The 21,581-nt window shown below is 43.6% G+C and overlaps 1 protein-coding gene across 4 annotated transcripts in view; it reads right to left on the bottom strand.

Annotated features, from left to right (window-relative positions):
* Positions 1–11,764: 11,764 nt before the first annotated feature.
* The window catches only part of vipr1a (vasoactive intestinal peptide receptor 1a), a 105,896-nt gene continuing 96,079 nt past the window's right edge, over positions 11,765–21,581 (bottom strand). The window contains exons 12-15 of one of the 4 annotated variants that reach the window (XR_005052989.1): positions 16,536–16,577; positions 14,152–16,211; positions 13,434–13,921; positions 11,765–13,353 (exon numbers count right to left, since the gene is read on the bottom strand). Coding sequence is in view for 1 of the 4 variants with exons in the window: in XM_036986615.1 (XP_036842510.1) it covers positions 16,014–16,211; positions 16,536–16,577 (240 nt within the window). In the remaining 3 variants the exon portion in view is untranslated. Of the gene's footprint in view, positions 13,922–14,113; positions 16,212–16,535; positions 16,578–21,581 lie in introns of those variants that run through there. The other 3 variants (XR_005052990.1, XR_005052988.1, XM_036986615.1) reach the window with 3 other exon arrangements.

Raw genomic sequence — 21,581 nt, 5'->3', positions numbered from 1 at the left:
AACAGAATCAAATTCAAGTCTAATGTTTATGTAAAAAAAAATTAACACACCTGGAGTATCCAGCAGACGCGGATACTCTCTGACTATGTCTTCGGCGCCTGGGGAGCAGTTATTGTTGGGGGTTAACTGCAGAAGGGCAAAAGGCAGATTTTTGCACCTTGCTGGCTCAGGGATTTGAACCAGCAACCTTTCTATTACTGGCCCAACGCTCTTAACCACTAGGCTTAACTGCTAGAGGGAAACCTACATTTCTAAATGACATACTTTGAGCAGGGAAGGGTTGATAAGGCAGGTCAAATGGTTGAACAAAGACAAGAGAGTGAGATGGATAGATTGAATAGGGGCGGAGCTTCCAGGTTAGAAAGGCGGGCTGATAAACAACGGGTTATTGGTTCCAACCCCTACCTGCCCTGGCGAAGAAATATACAGGGAGTGATCCGGCTGCCAGAGTGTTACCAGCTACAATATCTCTGTATACTGCTGTTGTGCCCATGAGCAAGGCACTTTACACCTAAGTGCCCATGAGCTGCTCCTAGCCTGTGTCAGGTTAGTCACTGTGACAGAATATCTGTGCAAATGACCAATAAAACCAGGTATGGTGAAATGAAGGCCAGACTATCTATGGTAGTTGTAAAGTATTGAGTCCCAAAGAGGCTGCATGGGTTCTAAGACTCTCTGGGGTTGTTAAGTCTTTAAGGTTCCCATTCAGGTTGTACTATTGGTTATCGACGACAACGTGGAAGACGTAGATTCTGTTTTACACAGGGTCAATGAAAATGAACCACTTGGATTGAGCAATATAAATCACATCATATAAACAATAACACTGTAAACTAGTATAAGCCTGGATATTTACTTTAAAGCTGTTCATTATTGCTCATAAAATAATGTTGATAACAAGAAGTATCACACCAAGGCTTGATTATATTGACACTCTGAACCTCTTTCTTCTGTGCTTGGAATCTTTGGGAGTGACATTGTGTTTTTGTGTGAATCCAAGGTACCTTGGGGCACATCAACCAGTATAAACAACCTGTGCCCTACATTCAAAAATGATCTGGCTATTTGAATGATTGTCTAAACTTTTTCATATTTGACTGGCTCTTAGGCTCCTTCAGCATATTTCCAGTGATTTCAGAAAAACTGGATTTGATTGTCAGATTTACCTTTCTTAGTTGGAGCTAGACTGGAACAGAAAAGAGTGTGTGTGTGTGTGTGTGTGTGTGTGTGTGTGTGTGTGTGTGTGTGTGTGTGTGTGTGTGTGTGTGTGTGTGTGTGTGTGTGTGTGTGTGTGTGTGCATAAGTGCATTGGAGGTACATTGTTTGATTGAGAGAACAGGAGGGTAGGGGAGAGAGTGAGGAAAGAGGACAGGCGGGTAGGGGAGAGTGAGGAGAGAGGGGAGAAAGGAGGGTAGGGGAGAGAGTGAGGAGAGAGGGGAGAAAGGAGGGTAGGGTAGAGAGAGGGGAGAAAGGAGGGTAGGGGATAGAGTGAGGGGAGAAAGGAGGGTAGGGGATAGAGTGAGGGGAGAAAGGAGGGTAGGGGAGATAGTGAGGAGAGAGGGGAGAAAGGAAGGTAGGGGAGAGAGTGAGGAGAGAGGGGACAAAGGAAGGTAGGGGGGAGAGTGAGGAGAGAGGGGGAAAAGGATGGTAGGGGAGAAAGGAGGGTAGGGGAGAGAGTGAGGAGAGAGGGGAGAAAGGAAGGTAGGGGAGAGAGTGAGGAGAGAGGGGAGAAAGCAGGAGAAAGAAGAGAGGGATGGGGCTGTGCACTGGGGGGGAAGTATGGCTCTTAGTGAGCAAGCCAGCTGCCAAACAAGTCCTTTGATAATTACTTTTAGAAGTCTTAGTGGAAACCACATTTGTTTAAGTCAGTCAGCCATATCAGCTATGTTTTTTTTAAAGGCATTTAATGAGGCTGAATGGACTGTTTTGCTGCCAAACAAGGTTCCGCTGATAGCCAGGTGTAGCGGTAGTAAGGATTCACTCCATGGTGCTGAAAATAAAGCTCTGCTGTTGAGACAGGTTTATGTAGGCCCTAACAGTTTGTGGGACTGTTTGTCCCCATTACAGTGCAATTAATATAGTAAGGATTGACGCAGGGTGACGAGAAGAACAGAACAGAACAGGAACTGCGTCTATCTGTGAGGACAGACGCAGGGTGACGAGAAGAACAGAACAGAACAGGAACTGCGTCTATCTGTGAGGACAGACGCTGGGAGACGAGAAGCAAGTACAGGGAGTGAACATTTAATAAACAACAGACATGAAACATAACAGGAACAGCGTCTGGGCAGGGGAATATTAATGACAATAATGCTGACACTGGGAACCAACTGAGGAACAAACACATATAGACGGGGCAGTCAACGAAGGGAAGGAGTCCAGGTGAGTCCAATGAGTGCTACTGCGCGTAATGATGGTGACAGGTGTGCGTAATGAAGGGCAGCCTGGCTCTCGAGCTCCAGAGAGGGGGAGCGGGAGCAGGCGTGCCAATGTACATTGTTTAGTGCTGTGATGTTTAGTGTTGTGGTGCCTGCTTTGCAGGCATGCATAAAACATGTTTTTGTTGAGTTTGAATGTGCAAAGCTGTCATCAAGGCAAGGGGTGGCTACTTTGAAGAATCTCAACTATAAAATACATTTTGATTTGGAAAGGCACACACCTGTCTATATAAGGTCCCACAGTTGACAGTGCATGTCAGAGCAAAAAACAAGCTATGAGCTCAAAGGAATTGTCCATAGAGCTCCGAGACAGGATTTTGTCAAGGCACAGATCTGGGGAGGGTACCAAAATATTTCTGCAGCATTGAAGGGCTCCAAGAACACAGTGGCCTCCATAATTCTTAAATGGAAGAAGTTTGGAACCACCAAGACTCTTCCTAGAGCTGGCCTCCAGGCCAAACTGAGCAATCGGGGGAGAAGGGCCTTGGACTGGGAGGTGACCAAGAACCGAATGCTCACTCTGGCAGAGCTCTAGAGTTCCTCTGTGGAGATGGGAGAACCTTCCAGAAGGACAACCATCTCTGTAGCACTCCACCAATCAGGCCTTTATGGTAGAGTATCCAGACGGAAGTCACTCCTCAGTAGAAGGTACATGACAGCCCACTTGGAATTTGCCAAAATGCATCTAAAGACTCGCAGACCATGAGAAACAAGATTCTTTGGTCTGATGAAACCAAGATTGAACTCTTTGGCCTAAATGTCAAGCATCACATTTGAAGGAAACCTGGCACCATCCCTACGGTGAAGCATGGTGGTGGCAGCAGCATACTGTGAGGAAGTTTTTCAGTGGCAGGGACTGGGAGACTAGTCAGGATTGAGGCAAAGATGAACGAAGCAAAGTACAGAGATATCCATGATGAAATCCTGCTTGAGAGCGCTCAGGACCTCACTGGAGTGAAGGTGTACCTTTCAATGGGACAACGACCCTAAGCACACAGCCAAGACAATGCAGGAGTGGCTTTGGGACATGTTTCTGAATGACCTTGAGTGGACCAGCCAGAGTTTGGACTTAAACCCGATCCAACATCTCTGGAGATGTAGCTGCAGCGACGCTCCCCATCCAACCTGACAGAACTTGAGAGGATCTGCAGAGAAGAATGGGAGAAACTCCACAAATATATGTAGGTGTGCCGAGCGTGTAGCCTCATAACCAAGAAGACTTGAGGTTGTAATTGCTGCCAAAGGTTATCAACAAAGTACTGAGTAAAGGGTCTGAATACTTATGTTATTGAGGCATCACTACAGACACCCTGGTTTGAATCCTAGGAAACATTGGTTTGAATCCTAGGAAACGTTGTAGATCCTTAACGGCAGTAAGTTTTTGGGCCAGTTAAGCACGACTGTGACTTTGCCTATATCCATGTTGACCCCTCCTGGTGTCACGACGAACCCTAGGAAGTTTACTGTAGTAACGTAAAAGGTGCTCCTCTCAGCCTTGACATGAAGATGGTAGTCCTGTAGCCATTGGAGGACCTGTTGCATAAGCTGTACGAGTTCTGCAATGGAGGGAGAGTAGATCCAGATATCGTCAATGTACATAATGAGGAACTGGTTGATCATGTCCTGGAAAACTTCATTCATTAAGCACTGGAAGAACCAGGTATTCGTTGTGACCCCTAACGGTGATGAACGCCGTCTTCCACGCATCCCCACTTCGGATACGGAACCGGTTTTAAGCACTACGTAGGTCCAGTTTGGAGTAGATGGTAGCCTGTCCAACCTGTTCTAGTGCGGCCGGAATCAGAGGAAGAGGGAAGTGATTCTTGATGGTAAGGTCATTGAGGGGTTGGTAATCTATGCAGGGGCGGAGACTTACCATCCTTTTTTTTCACAAAAAAGAAACTGGATGCAGCCGGAGACGTGGATGGACGGATGACTCCCATGTCGAGGGCCTCTTTTATATATGTAGGTGTCCATTCTCTTGGATGGACAAGGGGTAGATCCGACCCTTAGGGGGCGATGCCCCAGGAAGGAGGTCGATCGCGCAGTCCTCTAGGCAATGAGGGGGCAGAATGGACGCCTTTTTCTTGCTGAAGACACTCAGGAACTGGGTTTATACAGGCGGGATGTGGGTTGGAATGGCCGACTCAGATCCTTCTATAGAGGTGGCTTGACAGGGTAGACTGAAGCAGTTCTTAAAACAGGCGGGAGACCATGACCGCAGTTCCCCATCCCCAGGAGATGGCAGGGTCGTGAAGGATTAGCCAGCGGTGACCGAGGATGAGGGGGTTCTTTAGGCGAAGACAACACCATTAACTGAATGACCTCAGAGTGAAGGAGGCCAATCTGAAAGGTGATACTTTCGGTCATGCGAGTCACAAGACCAGATCTGAGAGGTTGTCCGTCCAGCGCATTAATCCTAAAGGTGAGGATTAACAGGGATTCGTTTTACACTTAACTGTTGTGGCAATTGTCCGTAAATGAAATTACCTGCGGCCCCCCGAGTCCACTAGTCCCTCCACAAACTGAGTGACCCTATTAGCAGAAAGAAGAGCTAGCTGCCTTTTGGTAATATTCAAAAACGTAGAGGTGCTTACCCGGGCGGAAGTGGAGGGGTTGGGGTCACCCCTTCATGTGAGGCGAATCGGACAGCTATTGAGTAGGTGGTTACTCTCTCCACAATAGAGGCACAGGTTTTCACGTAACCTCCGGCGTCTCTCGGCAGGCGTGAGAGCGGCGTGGCCGAGTTCCATGGGTTCGGGGCTATTGGACCGTGGTGGACGAGAGAAGGGCGTGGAAGACCCGCAAGCCATGGGCGACTGTATTGGTTTAGGTCCATTAAATCTCCTCTGCAGACCAGTTCAGTCTGTAACTCACGATTAAGACCCCTCCGGTAGACTGTAAGGAGAGCTGGTTGACTCTATCCACTGCCGGCAGCCATGGTACGGGCATACTCAGTGGTGGAGCGACAGCCCTTTCGCAGCTCACATAACAGGTCCCCCGGTGTGACGACCTGAAGCTGAATGGTCGAACATCTCCTTGAAGAGGTGGAAACGCGATTCAGAGGACAGATCAGATCTTTGAGCAGCCCACAGGGTTGTGACCCAATCCAGGGCGTTGTCTGTGAGTAGGGAGGTGACGAAGTCCACCCTGTCTTTGTCAGAGGTGAAGTCAGCGGGTGATGGTCTATGGACAGGTTACACTGCATGAGAAATCCTTGACATTTCCCCGGGGAGCCGTCGTATTTATTATAAATGGAAGCAGGAATGGACTGGCGAAGTAGGCCGCAGTGTTCTTCGATTCGTTCCTCTTGTCGGGCTAGACGTAGTTGCAGCTGTCATTATAGGTGAGGTATTCTGTAATGAACACGATGGGAGACAGAGAGTTGGTGCAGGTGTTTATTGTAAAGCACCACAGGAGGAGGCAGGTAGCTGGGTCCAGGGGCAGGCAGAAGGTCATACACAGGGGGTCCAAAAAGGTAAAATTACAGGCAGGGAAAGACTAGTAACATAGTCTGGGAGATCAGGCAATAGGTAGATAACAGAAATCCGATGGGCTAAAGTACAGGCAGGGAATAGGCAAAAGTTGTCATTAGTGAGTCAGGCAAAAACTATCATACACGGGAGTAGTAAATTATGGGAAAAACAGCGCTCCGAATAGAAGTGTGTCACAAAACAAACAATACCTCACAATGATGGGATGCACAGAACTGAACTAAATAGTGTGTGATAATGACACACAGGTGTGTGACCAGGTGATCAGAATTCAGGTGATTGGGATCTGGAAAGTGAGCTGCGTTCAGGGGATCTACGTGTTTGAGAGTGTGAGTTGGATGTAGACGTTACACCATTAGAGTTCTTGGGAACAGGAATGATAGTGGTCATTTTTAAATATTTTTTTTATATTGAAATATGCCTGCCAGTTGTTTTGTGCTTGCTCTGAGAACACGCCCTGGAATATCGTCGGGCCCCGTGGCCTTGCGGGTGCATAAAATGAGTTCATCTGGTAGAGGCATCGTTGGGCAGATCACAGCTGGGTCTTTGTTTGTCATCCGTTATGGACTGTAGCCCCTGCCACATGCTTGTGTTTTATGATTCGACCTTATTCCTGTATTGTCCTTTTGCTCGTTTGATGACTCTGCGGAGGTAATAGCGGGACTTCTTGTACTTGTTCCTGTCTTTAGCCGTAGCCTCAGGGTTGTTCGCGTTAGCTCTGTGAGCAGTAGCCCTGTCCTTTAGTTCAGCTCCACCCTCTGTGTTAATCCAGGGCTTTTGATTGGGGGAAAGCAGCAAACCTACACTGTGAGGACAACGTCACTGATGCATTTCCTAATGAAACCGGTGACTGAGGTGGTTAGCTTGTCGATGGGGTGGTACAGGCTTTACACAACGTATACAGCAGTATGTGGACACCCCTTCATATTAAGTAGTAAAGATTATGTAGCTACACTACATATATAAAAGTATATGGACGCAACTTTTAGTGGATTTGGTTATCTCAGCCACAACCGTTGCTGACAGATGTATAAAATCGAGCAATTTTAACGCTACAGAATACAATGACATTCGAGACGATTCTGTGCTTCCAACTTTGTGGCAACAGTTTGGGGAAGGCCCTTTCCTGTTTCAGCATGACAATACTCCCATTCACAAAGCGAGTTCTATACAGAAATGGTTTGTCGAGATCGTTTTGGAAGAACATGACTGGCCTGCACAGAGCCCTGACCTCAACCCCAAATCCAATTAAATAACATTTTATTGGGCACGTACACATAGTTAGCAGATGTTAATGTGAGTGTAGCGAAATGCTTGTACTTCTAGTTCCGACCATGCAGTAATATCTAACATGTAATCTAACAATTTCACAACAACTACCTTATACACACAAGTGTAAAGGAATGAATAAGAATATGTACATAAAAATATATGGATGAGCGATGGCCGAACGGCATAGGCAAGTTGCAGTAGATGGTATAGAGTACAGTATATACCCCTGTACATTTGAGATGAGTAATGTAGGGTATGTAAACATTATATAAAGTGGCATTGTTTAAAGTGGCTAGTGATACATTTATTACATCCAATGTTTCATTATTAAGTGGCTCGAGATTTGAGTCAGTATGTTGGCAGCAGCCATTCAATGTTAGTGATGGCATTTGTCATGACGTTGGCCTGGGGGATAGGTTTATGACAGTCATAAATACCTCTTTCCCCCTTTTTCCTCTTTCTACCCTACTGAGGTTACATTTAAAAAAAAACTTGGTTAACATAGAGATTCTGGGAACATCAGTAGGTGGGGGGAAATGAACTATATTCTGGTAATCTGACCAATTGAACATATGCAGTGGTACTTAATGAATATGATGTCAGTTCGGTTGTCATCTGAGACATTCTCATCAATGATAAGATGACAAACTCTACAGTGGAAAGTCTACACATCAGAGTTATCGGATTCACATGGAATTGTTGTTCAATTTAAATGTTTGAATATGAAATTATTTGTGACGAGATTAAATGTGATTTTAGCTTCTAAAATGTGAGATGTGGGTTTTCATAAGTTATGGCTGCTCACTCAGTGGACCGCCCCCGTGAAGAGACAGAGGTTGTAAACTATGAAACACACCTCTTTTATCCCTTCCTATATAAAGCCTTGACGACAACATAACTTCCTGTTCCAAGGAATGTAGGACGACGGTCCTATGTCAGAATGGTTCAGATAATAACTACAGAACGAAGCCAACATCAGCGTGAGCTTTGGTTGCGAATGGTATGAACTTTGAACTCTTATTCACTACAGAAGTGATACCTCCTAGCCGTTGAGTTAGCGACTGCAGCTGCAAACGCAGGCTAGGAAGGAACAGACAGAGTATTCCGTCTATCACACAACGACGTTACTACAACGTATCCTGTTGACCAGCAGAGACATTCTTCAAAGGACTTGTTTGGCAACATGGCCTTCCATCTACCACCAACCTACTGAAGCGCAGCTTAGAATAAATATTTATTGCATTTTCCTTTTCCAAATGGGCGGTATTTAGAATGCATAAGATACTGTATTTACGATAGCACAGATTTTTCCCTTTTGTTCTCAGCCTCCCGGTCTTTCACTCAAACCCAGCCCCTTTTCCTGACAAGCTGTCATATCTGTTCCGCCCGCTAGGGACGTTTTCCTTTATGATGTAATTTGTAATTAAGTTATGATTAATTGTACGTATGTGTGATTCTACATTTATTTAGTAAATAAATAAATTTAAAAAAAATAATAATTGCAGAATTTTTACCCCTTTATCTCCCCAATTTCATGGTATCCAATTGTTTTAGTAGCTACTATCTTCTCATCGCTACAACTCCCGTACGGGCTCGGGAGAGACAAAGGTTGAAAGTCATGCGTCCTCCATTATACAACCCAACCGCACTGCTTCTTAACACAGCGGAAACACAGTGCACCTGGCAACCTTGGCTAGTGCGCACTGCGCCCGGCCCGCCACAGGAGTCGCTGGTGCACGATTAGACAAGGATATCCCTACCAGCCAACCCCTCCCAACGCTAGGCCAATTGTGCGTTGTAAATAATTAAACCCAATTTTGTATTGCTGATTCAACTTGTTAGCCAGGGTTCGTGCAGACAAAAGGATTTACAACTTTCAGATGAGACTGAATTCAGGTGACGATTGATATGGACGGCTATTGATGTAAAATATTACTAGGTCTTTAAGAGTTTATTCGGAAGATAACAGCCCTATAAATATTATTTCGTGGTGCCCGACTCTCTAATTATTCACATTTACATAATTCACTTAATCCGGCATAGCCAAAGACACAACACTGTTGAACAGTCTGATGGCCTTGAGATATAAGCTGTTTTTCAGTCTCTCGGTCCCAGCTTTGATGCACCTGTACTGACCTCGCCTTCTGGATGATAGCGGGGTGAACAGGCAGTGGCTCGGGTGGTTGTTGTTCTTGATGATCTTCATGGCCTTCCTGTGACATCGGGTGCTATAGGTGTCCTGGAGGGCAGGTAGTTTGTCCCTGGTGATGCATTGTGCAGACCTCACTACCCTCTGGAGAGCCTTATGCTTGTCTTAATTACATCAAAATGTGGGGCAGAACTGATACAGTAGTGCACAGAGAAAGCTCTGAACATAAAACAAAATATTAGCTTGAGACGGTCATCATGAACGGAGGAGGCTGAAGAAATTTGGCTTGTCACCTAAAACACTCACAAACTTCTACAGATGTACAAACGAGAGCATCCTGTCAGGCTGTATCACCACCTGGTATGGCAACTGCTCCGCCAGCAGCCTCTTCACCACGCTGTCTGTGTGGTTGGACCATTTCAGTTTGTCGTTGATGTGTACGCTGAGAAACTTAACTTTACACCCTCTCCACTACTGTCCCGTCGATGTGGATAGGGTGCTGCTCCCTCTGCTGTTTCCTGAAGTCCACGATCATCTCCTTTGTTTTGGTTAATATTGAGTGTGAGGTTATTTTCCCGACACCACACTACCCATCGAACACCTGTGGGATGATTCCCCTCAGCAATGTTCCAACATCTAGTGGAACCCCTTCCCAGAAGAGTGGAGGCTGTTATAGCAGCAATGTTCCAACATCTAGTGGAAAGCCTTCCCAGAAGAGTGGAGGCTGTTATAACAACAATGTTCCAACATCTAGTGGAAAGCCATCCCCAGAAGAGTGGAGGCTGTTATAACAACAATGTTCCAACATCTAGTGGAAAGCCATCCCCAGAAGAGTGGAGGCTGTTATAACAACAATGTTCCAACATCTAGTGGAAAGCCTTCCCCAGAAGAGTGGAGGCTGTTATAACAACAATGTTCCAACATCTAGTGGAAAGCCATCCCCAGAAGAGTGGAGGCTGTTATAACAACAAAGGGGTGACCAGCTCCATATTAATGTTCAACGAGCAAGTGTCCACATACTTCACATATATATTCATTAACACTGGTATGGCAGAAGCACACTTTTGAGATCCGCCATAATGTTGACACTCCGCTGTCTTTGCAATGATGCATTTATTAAATTACCTAAATATGAGCTCTTGTGTAGCATTCCATGAATGCGCTATAGATATGCTATGGATATAGTTCATTAACCTTTAATAATGTGGTTGGGACCTGTTATCACGTTCATTAAACGCTTATAGATGTATAATTACGTTACCCATTCAGTAAATATAGGATGTATTTGGAGTGGCCCAATGTTCTATAATCCCCAATATTACTGAAATGGACGCCTCTTGATCTTGGGAGTCAATTTAGATGTTGGATGATAGGTTTGTACACTGGATCTCATGTTACTGCTAATGAAAACAAATTACTTTCTTCTCAGCAGTTTTGTAGGTCACGGTGCTGTTGTAATGGTTGTTTTGAGGGAATCTTCCTATCATAGACAGTTAGGGGACGTTACCTGGGTTTTTGAGGCAATGTTTTTTATTTTCTTTCCAGAGGCAGACCGGAGCAGTTATAGCCTAAGTTACACATGGCACCCTATTTCTGGGCAAAAGTAGTGCACTATATAGGGAATAGGGTGCCATTTGGGACTCATTTTACTTGATCACTTACTATCTCAAGGTCAAAAGCGTGTCATTGGTTCTGTCTGTGATTAACTCAAGGAGGTGATGATGAGAGAAGATTGATCCTAGTTGTGGCTTTAGTATCGCTGCTCTATCATCATAGGCTTGTCCAAGAACACTTTCCTGTTTGAGAGATGGACAGGCAGGAAGTGAAATACTCTTTAGGGCTAAGGCAGCGGTTCCTGACCCTTTTCCGTTCTGGGAAATACCAAATTACTATCTAAAGCTCTTGAGGACCATCATTAGAATATCGTGACGATCAAAATTTTGTACATTTTATCACTGAATGCAACCGATTAAAGGCCTCTAATTATTATTACAATTATTATTATTATTATAAACAATTTGCATTGTGAAAATCGCCCCCCTTCCCAAAAAGAAAACTATGCTACTGCTGTTGAATAAAATGTGACTAATATTTTCTTCCTGCCTGGAAACCACACTAAATCCATGCTCTGTTTCGCTATTGTTCTAGAAAGATACCGTGTGAATTCAAGTCTAGTTTTCTTCAGTTAATAACCAGGTTAACGTTTTTTTCAGCCTTGACAGTTCAAATGTACACTATCGTAGAAGGTATACAATATATAAACAAGGATGTGTAAATACTACGGACAACAATAGGTCTCCTGACACAGGTTGAGGAGCCACATAATTTATATATTAAAGATAAGTCATCTATTTGTCATCGTGTTCCCTGGTTGTAAACGTGAGGACTGGAGAACAGAGATCGTTTCCGACAGAAGAAAACGCAAAGGGTTTCATTTGCTTCCGTCTTTACTAGAACATCCTTTAAACTGAATCCAAAAACAGAATTGCACAATATTTACAAAACACTTGCTTACACCACACTTTTTTTTTGTGTTGTTCGGAATGTTCCAAAGCATTCCATAGAATGTCAAACATAGTTATTCTTGTAGATAGATATCCTATCAAATGACTGAGAATATCGATACAGTGTGTTTAAAATAATACAACTGAACACGTAACACAAATACAAAACTTAAAAATAATGACATAATACATGATATGCATTGAAATCCAGTCAACACCTGAGAACTGTAAATAACCACAATAAAACACATGATAAAACACGTACTTCATTCCTACTGTATATGCAGCTTCGCCCGTCGCTGGAACCATTGTATGACATTTTTAGGTGAGAGGTACATTCACGTATTCACATGTACAATGAAATACAACAAGGTAAACAACACAGATTTCTGAAAAGGTTTTAGAAACCAAGTGGGAAACAATTCAGTACCATTGAAATGAGATATCTTACCTCGTAGACGTGGCAACAGGTTAGGAGCTATGGGAGGAAACTTCACCATGTGGCTAAACACCATGGCTAACCGCCTGGTCTTCCCACTTATGATCTTTCGTGGATAAGTTTACGTTTTTAATGAAAAACACATACAGGTGCATCTGTAGTGAAACTCAAAACTATTTTTTTAAAGGGAGGGGGAATGTAAGAGCAAGACTGAAAAATACCTGACTGTCTGCACACCAAACTATGCACTAAGAGACTCGGCCTTACAATGAAAACATCTTGCCGCTTCAATCCCGCACATAAATTCTATGAAAACTATAAGCTTCTTTTCTTGGAATGTTATCCAGCTATGTTTCAACACAACATAATTCTGGTACATAAAAGTGTCTTCGTCAATGGTTGATCATGGACAGCTGGATACTAGATAGATAAGGGAGGAGACCAGATGCTTCCAATATAGACTGGACCACGTGGATAACGTTTCACTTTGAGATCCTTCCAATGTAGATGCTGCCACGTCGACAACGTGTGACTCTAAAGTTGAGTAACGTGAACTGGCCAGCACAGCCAGTCAATCACTCTTGCACCTAACCTGTTACATAGTCCCAGCTCCTTGCCTGTTACATAGTCCTAGCTCCCAGCCTGTTACCTAGTCCTAGCCTGTTACCTAGACTTAGCCTATGCCTGTTATCGAGTCCTAGCCTGTTACCTAGTCCTGGCCTGTTACCTAGTCCTAGCACCTAGCCTGTTTCCTAGTGCTAGCTCCTAGTCTGTTAGCTAGCTCCTATCCTGTTACCTTGCTCCTAGCCTGTTAACTAGTCTTAGCTCCTAGCCTGTTACCTAGTCCTAGCCTGTTACCTAGTCCTAGCTTCTAGTCTGTTACCTAGTCTTAGTTCCTAGCATGTTACCTAGTCCTAGCTCCTAGCCTGTTACCTAGCTCCGTACCTGTTACCTAGTCCAAGCGCCTAGTCTGTTACCAAGTCCTAGCCTTTTACCTAGTCCTACCATGTTACCTAATTCTAGGTCGTAGACTGTTACCTAGCTCCTAGTCTGTTACCTAGTCCTAGCCTTTTACCTAGTCCTACCATGTTACCTAATTCTAGGTCGTAGACTGTTACCTAGCTCCTAGTCTCTTACCTAGTCCTAGCTCCTAGCCTGTTTCCTAGTGCTAGCTCCTAGTCTGTTAGCTAGCTCCTATCCTGTTACCTTGCTCCTAGCCTGTTAACTAGTCTTAACTTCTAGTCTGTTACCTAGTCTTAGTTCCTAGCATGTTACCTAGTCCTAGCTCCTAGCCTGTTACCTATCTCCATACCTGTTACCCAGTCCTAGCTCCTAGCCTGTTACCTAGCTCCTAGCCGGTTGCCTAGCTCCTACATGTTACCGAGTACTAGCTCCTAGCCTGTTACCTAGTCCTATCACCTAGCCTGTTATCTAGCTCCTAGCCTGTTACATAGTCCTAGCTCCTAGCCTGTTACCTAGTCCTAGCTCCTAGTCTGTTACCTACTCCTAGTTCCTAGTCTGTTACCTAGTTCTAGCTCCTAGTCTGTTACCTAGTCTTAGCTCCTAACCTGTTACCTAGTCTTAGCTCCTGGCCTGTTACCCAGTCCTAGCTCCTAGCCTGTTACCTAGTCCAAGCGCCTAGTCTGTTACCTAGTCCTAACCTGTTACCTAGTCTTAGCTCCTGGCCTGTTACCCAGTCCTAGCTCCTAGCCTGTTACCCAGCTCCTAGCCTAATACCTAGTCTTAGCTCCTGGCCTGTTACCCAGTCCTAGCTCCTAGCCTGTTACCCAGTCCTAGCTCCTAGCCTGTTACCCAGTCCTAGCCTAATACCCAGTCCTAGCTCCTAGCCTGTTACCCAGTCCTAGCTCCTAGCCTGTTACCTAGTCCAAGCGCCTAGTCTGTTACCTAGTCCTAACCTGTTACCTAGTCTTAGCTCCTGGCCTGTTACCCAGTCCTAGCCTAATACCTAGTCTTAGCTCCTGGCCTGTTACCCAGTCCTAGCTCCTGGCCTGTTACCCAGTCCTAGCTCCTAGCCAGTTACCTAGTCTTAGCTCCTGGCCTGTTACCCAGTCCTAGCTCCTAGCCTGTTACCTAGTCGTAGCTCCTAGCCTGTTACCCAGTCCTAGCTCCTAGCCTGTTACCCAGTCCTAGCTCCTAGCCTGTTACCCAGCTCCTAGCCTGTTACCCAGTCCTAGCTCCTAGCCTGTTACCCAGTCCTAGCTCCTAGCCTGTTACCCAGTCCTAGCTCATAGCCTGTTACCCAGTCCTAGCTCCTAGCCTGTTACCCAGCTCCTAGCCTGTTACTCAGTCCTAGCTCCTAGCCTGTTACCCAGTCCTAGCTCCTAGCCTGTTACCCAGCTCCTAGCCTGTTACCCAGTCCTAGCTCATAGCCTGTTACCCAGTCCTAGCTCCTAGCCTGTTACCCAGTCCTAGCTCCTAGCCTGTTACCCAGTCCTAGCTCCTAGCCTGTTACCCAGTCCTAGCTCCTAGCCTGTTACCCAGCTCCTAGCCTGTTACCCAGTCCTAGCTCCTAGCCTGTTACCCAGCTCCTAGCCTAATACCTAGCCGTAGCTCCTAACCGGTTGCTCTTCTGTTAGCCAACTTCTCTGTTCATGTTCATTTGTTGTCATGTCAAACATGTATGACAAAGAAGCTGGCTAAAGCACATACAGTATGTTACAGATCTGGGATCAGGCTTCTGTAGCTAGCTCATGAGACCAATGTAAAGTTACGATTATCTCAAGTCACACAGCAGAGTTGGGGTCAATTCCATTTCTAATTCAGGAAGTACACTGAAATTCCAATTCTCTTGAATGGTTTTCCATGATTAAAATTTGGAATTTGGTTTTACTTTCTGAATTTGACTAGAATTAAAATGGAATTGACTTCAACCCTGCCACACGGACTAACACAACACTCAATACACACACAGATATATCCAATGGTGATTCAAACTGGAAGGTTTTTTGGATTTAACACATAGTGTAGACCAGGGATTAGGTGACTAGATTTAGCCACGGCTGATTTTTGTCATTGCGGCCGGTTGGAGGACCGGAACATTGTTATGAAGCTTTAGATCACTTTATTCGTCAACAACGTCTAACCGAAATGTAACTTCCGCTTTTAACCCAACCCCTCCGAAAGACACACATACATACATACATACATACATACAGTATACAGGTTTTGGAGGTGTCGAGGCTGCCACACTGAGTGCCTGGGGAGCTGTTGTTGTGGGGGGGGGGGGGGTTAAGTGTGTTGATACCAGCAAACCTCCGGTTGCCAGCTCACTTTTTGCCAGATTTTTCCCGTCAGACCCGGGCAAACCTTCGGTTGCTGGCTCGCTTCTCTCTAACCGCTAGACTACCTGCTGCCCCATGTAAAAATGTGTACACTGCAACCACAACTAAGCCCAAAAAGACATTTTGAAAATAACAATAATTTCATACCTTGATTATATTGAGACACGATGTCTCTCTTTTTTTTTTTTTTTGTATGAATACTTGGGAACTGATTTCCTAAATTAAACAAAAAACAAGCTAAATAAATTGTGTTAAATTGGTCCGCGGCTTTCCTGATCTAAGCCTATCATTGCTGTTGTTGTGTGTGGTTGGCTGGTGGTCTCTACTGTGCTGACTGAATACTAAACAGCGCTTCAGTGCAGCTCATCTCTGTTTCCTCCTCTTCTCTGCCCTCTGTTACCACCCAGAGCTGGGCTCAGATAGCAGAGAAGTGTTCCTGGCAGTCGGAAGCTCGACGTGTGGTGGGGCTACACCTGGTCAGCATGGTGATCTGAGTGCTGAAGTTATTACCGTTGCTACCCAGATACTGGGGCTGCTGGTATTTGGTGTCTCCTTTACCCAGAAACCTTTGCATGTGCCATCGCCGCCACTTACGCTTCACCTCCCCCTGCACCTGGTGGGGATAGAGGGAAGAGAGGAGGGAGAGAGGAACATAAACAGAAGGGGAGAGATTGAGAGGGGATAGGACACAGCAAGAGGGATAAGTCAGAAAAGATATAGACACAGAAAGAGATACACCTTGTAGATGAAGACTATCTGTTAGTCTTCATCTATCTCTTTCTGTGTCTAACATATAGACACAGTGAGACTCTCGGTGTGAGAAAAATGTAAAGTTTACAGTATTGGATCCAAAAATGTATTCCAAATTCAGCCTAACATTGTCAGCTCATCTTAGGAACCATTTTGTGTCTGTGGAGTGGCATGTGTATGTTATTACCTCTCCATTTAGGAAACAATACAGGACTGCAACCCCAAACCCCTGAGAGAGACATAGAGACAGAAAGATAGAGAGGCAGACAGAAAGACAGAGAGACAGACACAGAGAGAGAGACAGACACAGAGAGAGAGACAGACATAGAGAGAGAGACAGACACAGAGAGAGAGACAGACACAGAGAGAGAGACAGACACAGAGAGAGACAGACACAGAGAGAGAGAGACAGACGGAGAGAGCGAGTCAGAGAGAGAGACGGACAGAGAGAGACAGACGGAGAGAGTGAGTCAGAGAGAGAGAGAGTCAGAGAGAGAGAGAGGAGACAACAATCGATCATTAGGATTCCTGATGATGAGTGTTCTGTTTCATAGAAAGGCCTTTGCCCCAGAGAGACTCAGCCAGAGCAGTTGTGGAAGACTGAAAAATGATCTCAAAGATTATGACCAAATTCAGCATGAGGTAGGGTCATTAATTTTGGGCCTGATAGAATTTTGTGCAGAGAGGACATGAGAGGTTTTTCCCGAGGGAAAATACGAGTTTAAAGCAGATATAAATTAAGACTGCTATCATAACAACTAGATCATTGCTCTCACAAATGACCTGGGTATTTGGAAAGAAAATATAAAGTCAGAATGACTTGTGAGAGAGCTTCTTGAGAGTTTAAGGGTCGAGGGTTTACATACTTGAGTTGTACATTACGCTATATAATCTGTCTATATATTCACTTCTATTTAGTGCACATATCTAAATGGTTAGATGGATGAAAATGTATCTTTCTGTGCCATATGATTCAAGTGTTTACTTCATATTCCCTAATAGCCAGGAAAAGCTCCTGCAGCAGTTTCCCTGTGGTATTCTGTATCTCTTTCTCTTTTACCGCAAATGGCCCGTTTGGCTCAACCTCAACCTCAACTCATAACACAGAACGTAAAGTTCATGGGAGTCAGATGGGGACAGGGAGGATATCAAACCTCATTATTACAAGTCCTATGACTGTATTACGTTGTTTTAGTTTTTTTACACTTGGAGAATGCAGAGAACATAGACATATTGCATTCTTTACATCCTGAACAGTTAACATACTAGACTGACTGAGACTAATTACAGAATATTGTTAATATCCTTACAACGCGTTCAGAAAGTATTCATTCCCCATGAATGAATACATCCCGAATTCAAAATCGATTTAAATAAATAAAACATCTCACTCCATCAACACACAATAACCTATAATTACAAACTTAAAACATGTTTTTAGATTTGTTTGCAAATTTATTGAAAATAAAATTACAGAAAAATCTAATTTACTTAAGTATTCACACCCCTGAGTCAATACTTTATAGCAGCACCTTTGGCAGCAATTACAGCTATAATTACACCCGAGTCTTTCTGGTGAGGTTTCTAAAAGCTTTCCACACCTGAATTGTGCAACATATGCCCACTTTTCTTTTCAAAATTCTTCAAGCTCCAATTGGTTGATGATCATAGCTAGAAACCCATTTTCAGGTCTTGCCATAGATTTTTAAGCATATTTAAGTCAAAACTGTAACTTGGTCACTCAGGAACATTCACAGTCTTCTTGGTAAACAACTCCAGTGTATATATGGCCTTGTGTTTTAGGTTATTTTCCTGCTTAAAGGTGAATTCATCTCCCAGTGTCTGGTGGAAAGCAGACTGAGCCAGGTTTTCCAATAGGATTTTGCCTGTGCTTAGCTCCATTCTGTTAATTGTTTTATCCTGAAAAACTCCCCAGTCCTTAACAATTACAAGCATACCCCTAACATGATGCAGCCACCATAATGCTTGAAAATATGAAGAGTGGTACACAGTAATGTGCTGTATTTGATTTGCCCCAAAGATAACACTTTGTATTCAGGACAACAAGTGAATTGCTTTGCCCCATTTGTTTCAGTATTACTTTAGTGTCTTGTTGTAGGCTGTCATTGTAAATAAGAATTTGTTCTTAACTTAAGGATTGGACCCTTTTCCCCCAAAATTCTCGCCTAAAATGACATACCAAAATCTAACTGCCTGTGGCTCAGGACCTGAAGCAAGGATATGCATATTCTTGATACAATTTGAAAGGAAACACTTTGAAGATTGTGGAAATGTGATATTAATGTAGGAGAATATAGCACATTAGATCTGATTAAAGAAAACATGCAGTTTTATTTTTTATATTTGTATCATCTTTGAAATGCAAGAGAAAGGCTACAATGTATTATTCCTCCCGTAGAGGTTAACTGACTTGCCTAGTTAAATAAAGGTTCAATATAAGTATTGTGGAGTAACTACAATGTTGTTGATCCATCCTCAGTTTTCTCCTATCACAGCCATTAAACTCTGTAACTGTTTTAAAGTCACCATTGACCTCATGCTGAAATCCCTGAGCGGATTCCTTCCTCTCCGGCAACTGAGTTAGGAAGGATGCCTTTATCTTTGTAGTGAGTGTGTGTATTGAGACACCATCCAAAGTGTAATTAATAACTTCACCAAGCTCACAGGGCTTTCAATGTTAATTTTTTTTACCCATCTACCAATAGGTGCCCTTCTTTGCGAGGCATTGGAAAACCTCCCTGGTCTTTGTGGTTGAATCTGTGTAAGAAATTCACTGTTCGACTAAGGGACCATACAGATAACTGTATGTACACTACAGTTAAAAAGTTTGGAGGCACTAAGAAATGTCCTTGTTTTTGGTGGAAAAACACATTTTTTTGTCCATTAAAATAACATCAAATTGATCAGAAATACAGTGAAGAAATTGTTAATGTTGTAAATGACTATTGTAGCTGGAAACGGCTGATTTTTAATGGAATATCTACATAGGAGTACAAAAGCCCATTATCAGCAACCATCACTCCTGTGTTCCAATGGCACGTTGTGTTAGCTAATCCAAGTTTATCATTTTAAATGGCTAATTGATCATTAGAAAACCCTTCTGCAATTATGTTAGCACAGCTGAAAACTGTTGTGCTGATTTAAAGAGGCAATAAAACTGGCCTTCTTTAGACTTGTTGAGTATCTGGAGCATCAGCATTTGTGGGTTCGATTACAGGTTCAAAATGGCCAGAAACAAAAAAACGTTTTTCTGAAACTCGTCAGTCTATTCTTGTTCGGAGAAATGAAGGCTATTCCATGTGAGAAATTTCCAAGAAACGGAAGATCTCGTACAATGCTATGTTCTACTCCCTTCACAGAACAGCACAAACTGGCTCTAACCAGAATAGAAAGAGGAGTGGGAGGCCCCGTTGCACAACTGAGCAAGAGGAAAAGTACATTAGAGTGTCTAGTTTGAGAAACAGACGCCTCACAAGTCCTCAACTGGCAGCTTCATTAAATAGTACCCGCAAAACACCAGTCTCAACGTCAACAGCGAAGAGGCGATTCCGGGATGCTTGCCTTCTAGGCAGAGTTGCAAATAAAAAGCCATATCTTAGACTGGACAATGAAAAGAAAATATTAAGATGGGCCAAAATAACACAATACACTTGTCAGACGAACTCTGTAGATACAGAGTACATATGTCTTCCTACAGACACGTTGTCTTAATTATGACCTTGCAGTACTGGGTTCACTGTCTGGAGTGGATGGGGGATGGTGAACACTGTTATTCCTGATCTCAATCTCTATCTGTGTTTTGCCTGTCTGACCCGCCATTTTGTTCGCTCCTGTCTTTTTTTCCCTTTCTGTGAGATCCTTCACTCTCTCTTTTTTGACTCTCTAAATCCTTTAAGTCTGCTGTTTTTGTTGAAGGTAGGCTGCTCTGTGGTGTGGGTCAGCATGCCTGCGCTGTCTGTAGAGAGTTTGCTTTTCAGCAGCACCTTATTTCGCCATATCTATCAAAAAATAAAGCCATATTATGTGATTAGTCCACTAAATAACTATATAACTTTCCTTTGTATTATGACATTTAAAGAGGGAGAAAAATATATATATATATATTTTAAAACTCAAAATATGTCACTAAACCATGACTCCTGACCCGAGAGACAAGCCAATTTCATGGTACTGACCGTGCTCTACAATATATATATATAAATAGTTTGCAATATAACTGTCTTACATATGTTTTATTAATAATAAAACACTTAAATTAAAACAAAAAAACTATATTTTTTGTTTCATTAACTCACACTTTTAAGTGTTTTTTCCTGGTGAATAGGGCCAGCACAGGAAAGCCACCATTTTCGTAGAATGACCCATGTGTTCCGTAATTCAAAACAAGATAGTAATACAGTAGTGGCCAAAAGTTTTGAGAATGACACAAATATTAATTTTCAAAGTTTGCTGCCTCAGTGCCTTTAGATATTTTTGTCAGAAGTTACTATGGAATACTGAAGTATAATTACAAGCATTTCATAAGTGTCAAAGGCTTTTATTGACAATTACATGAAGGTGCAGAGTGGTGCAGAGTGTCAATATTTGCAGTGTTGACCCTTCTTTTTCAAGAGCTCTGCAATCTGCCTTGGCATGCTGTCAACTAACTTCTGGGCCACATCCTGACTGATGGCAGCCCATTTTTGCATAATCAATGCTTGGAGTTGTCAGAATTTGTGAGTTTTTGTTTGTCCACCCGCCTCTTGAGGATTGACCACAAGATTCTCAATGGGATTAAGGTCTGGGGTGTTTCCTGGCCATGGACTCAAAATATAAATGTTTTGTTCCCCGAGCCACTTTGTTAGCACTTTTGCCTTATGGCAAGATGTTCCATCATGCTGGAAAAGACATTGTTCGTCACCAAACTGTTCCTGGATGGTTGGGATAAGTTGCTCTTGGAGGATGTGTTGGTACCATTCTTTATTCATGGCTGTGTTCTTAGGCAAAATTGTGAGGGAGCCCACTCCCTGGGCTGAGAAGCAACCCCACACATGAATGGTCTCAGGATGCTTTACTGTTGGCATGACACAGGACTGAAGGTAGCGCTCACCTTGTCTTCTCCAGACAAGCTTTTTTACAGATGCTCCAAACAATCGGAAAGGGGATTCATCAGAGAAAATGACTTTACCCCAGTCCTCAGCAGTCCAATCCCTGCAGAATATCAGTCTGTCCC

Source organism: Oncorhynchus mykiss, chromosome 8 (assembly GCF_013265735.2).
Source record: "Oncorhynchus mykiss isolate Arlee chromosome 8, USDA_OmykA_1.1, whole genome shotgun sequence".
Taxonomy (NCBI): domain Eukaryota; kingdom Metazoa; phylum Chordata; class Actinopteri; order Salmoniformes; family Salmonidae; genus Oncorhynchus; species Oncorhynchus mykiss.
Note: the sequence above shows the minus strand (reverse complement) of the source record. Positions and strands in the feature narration are given on the sequence as shown.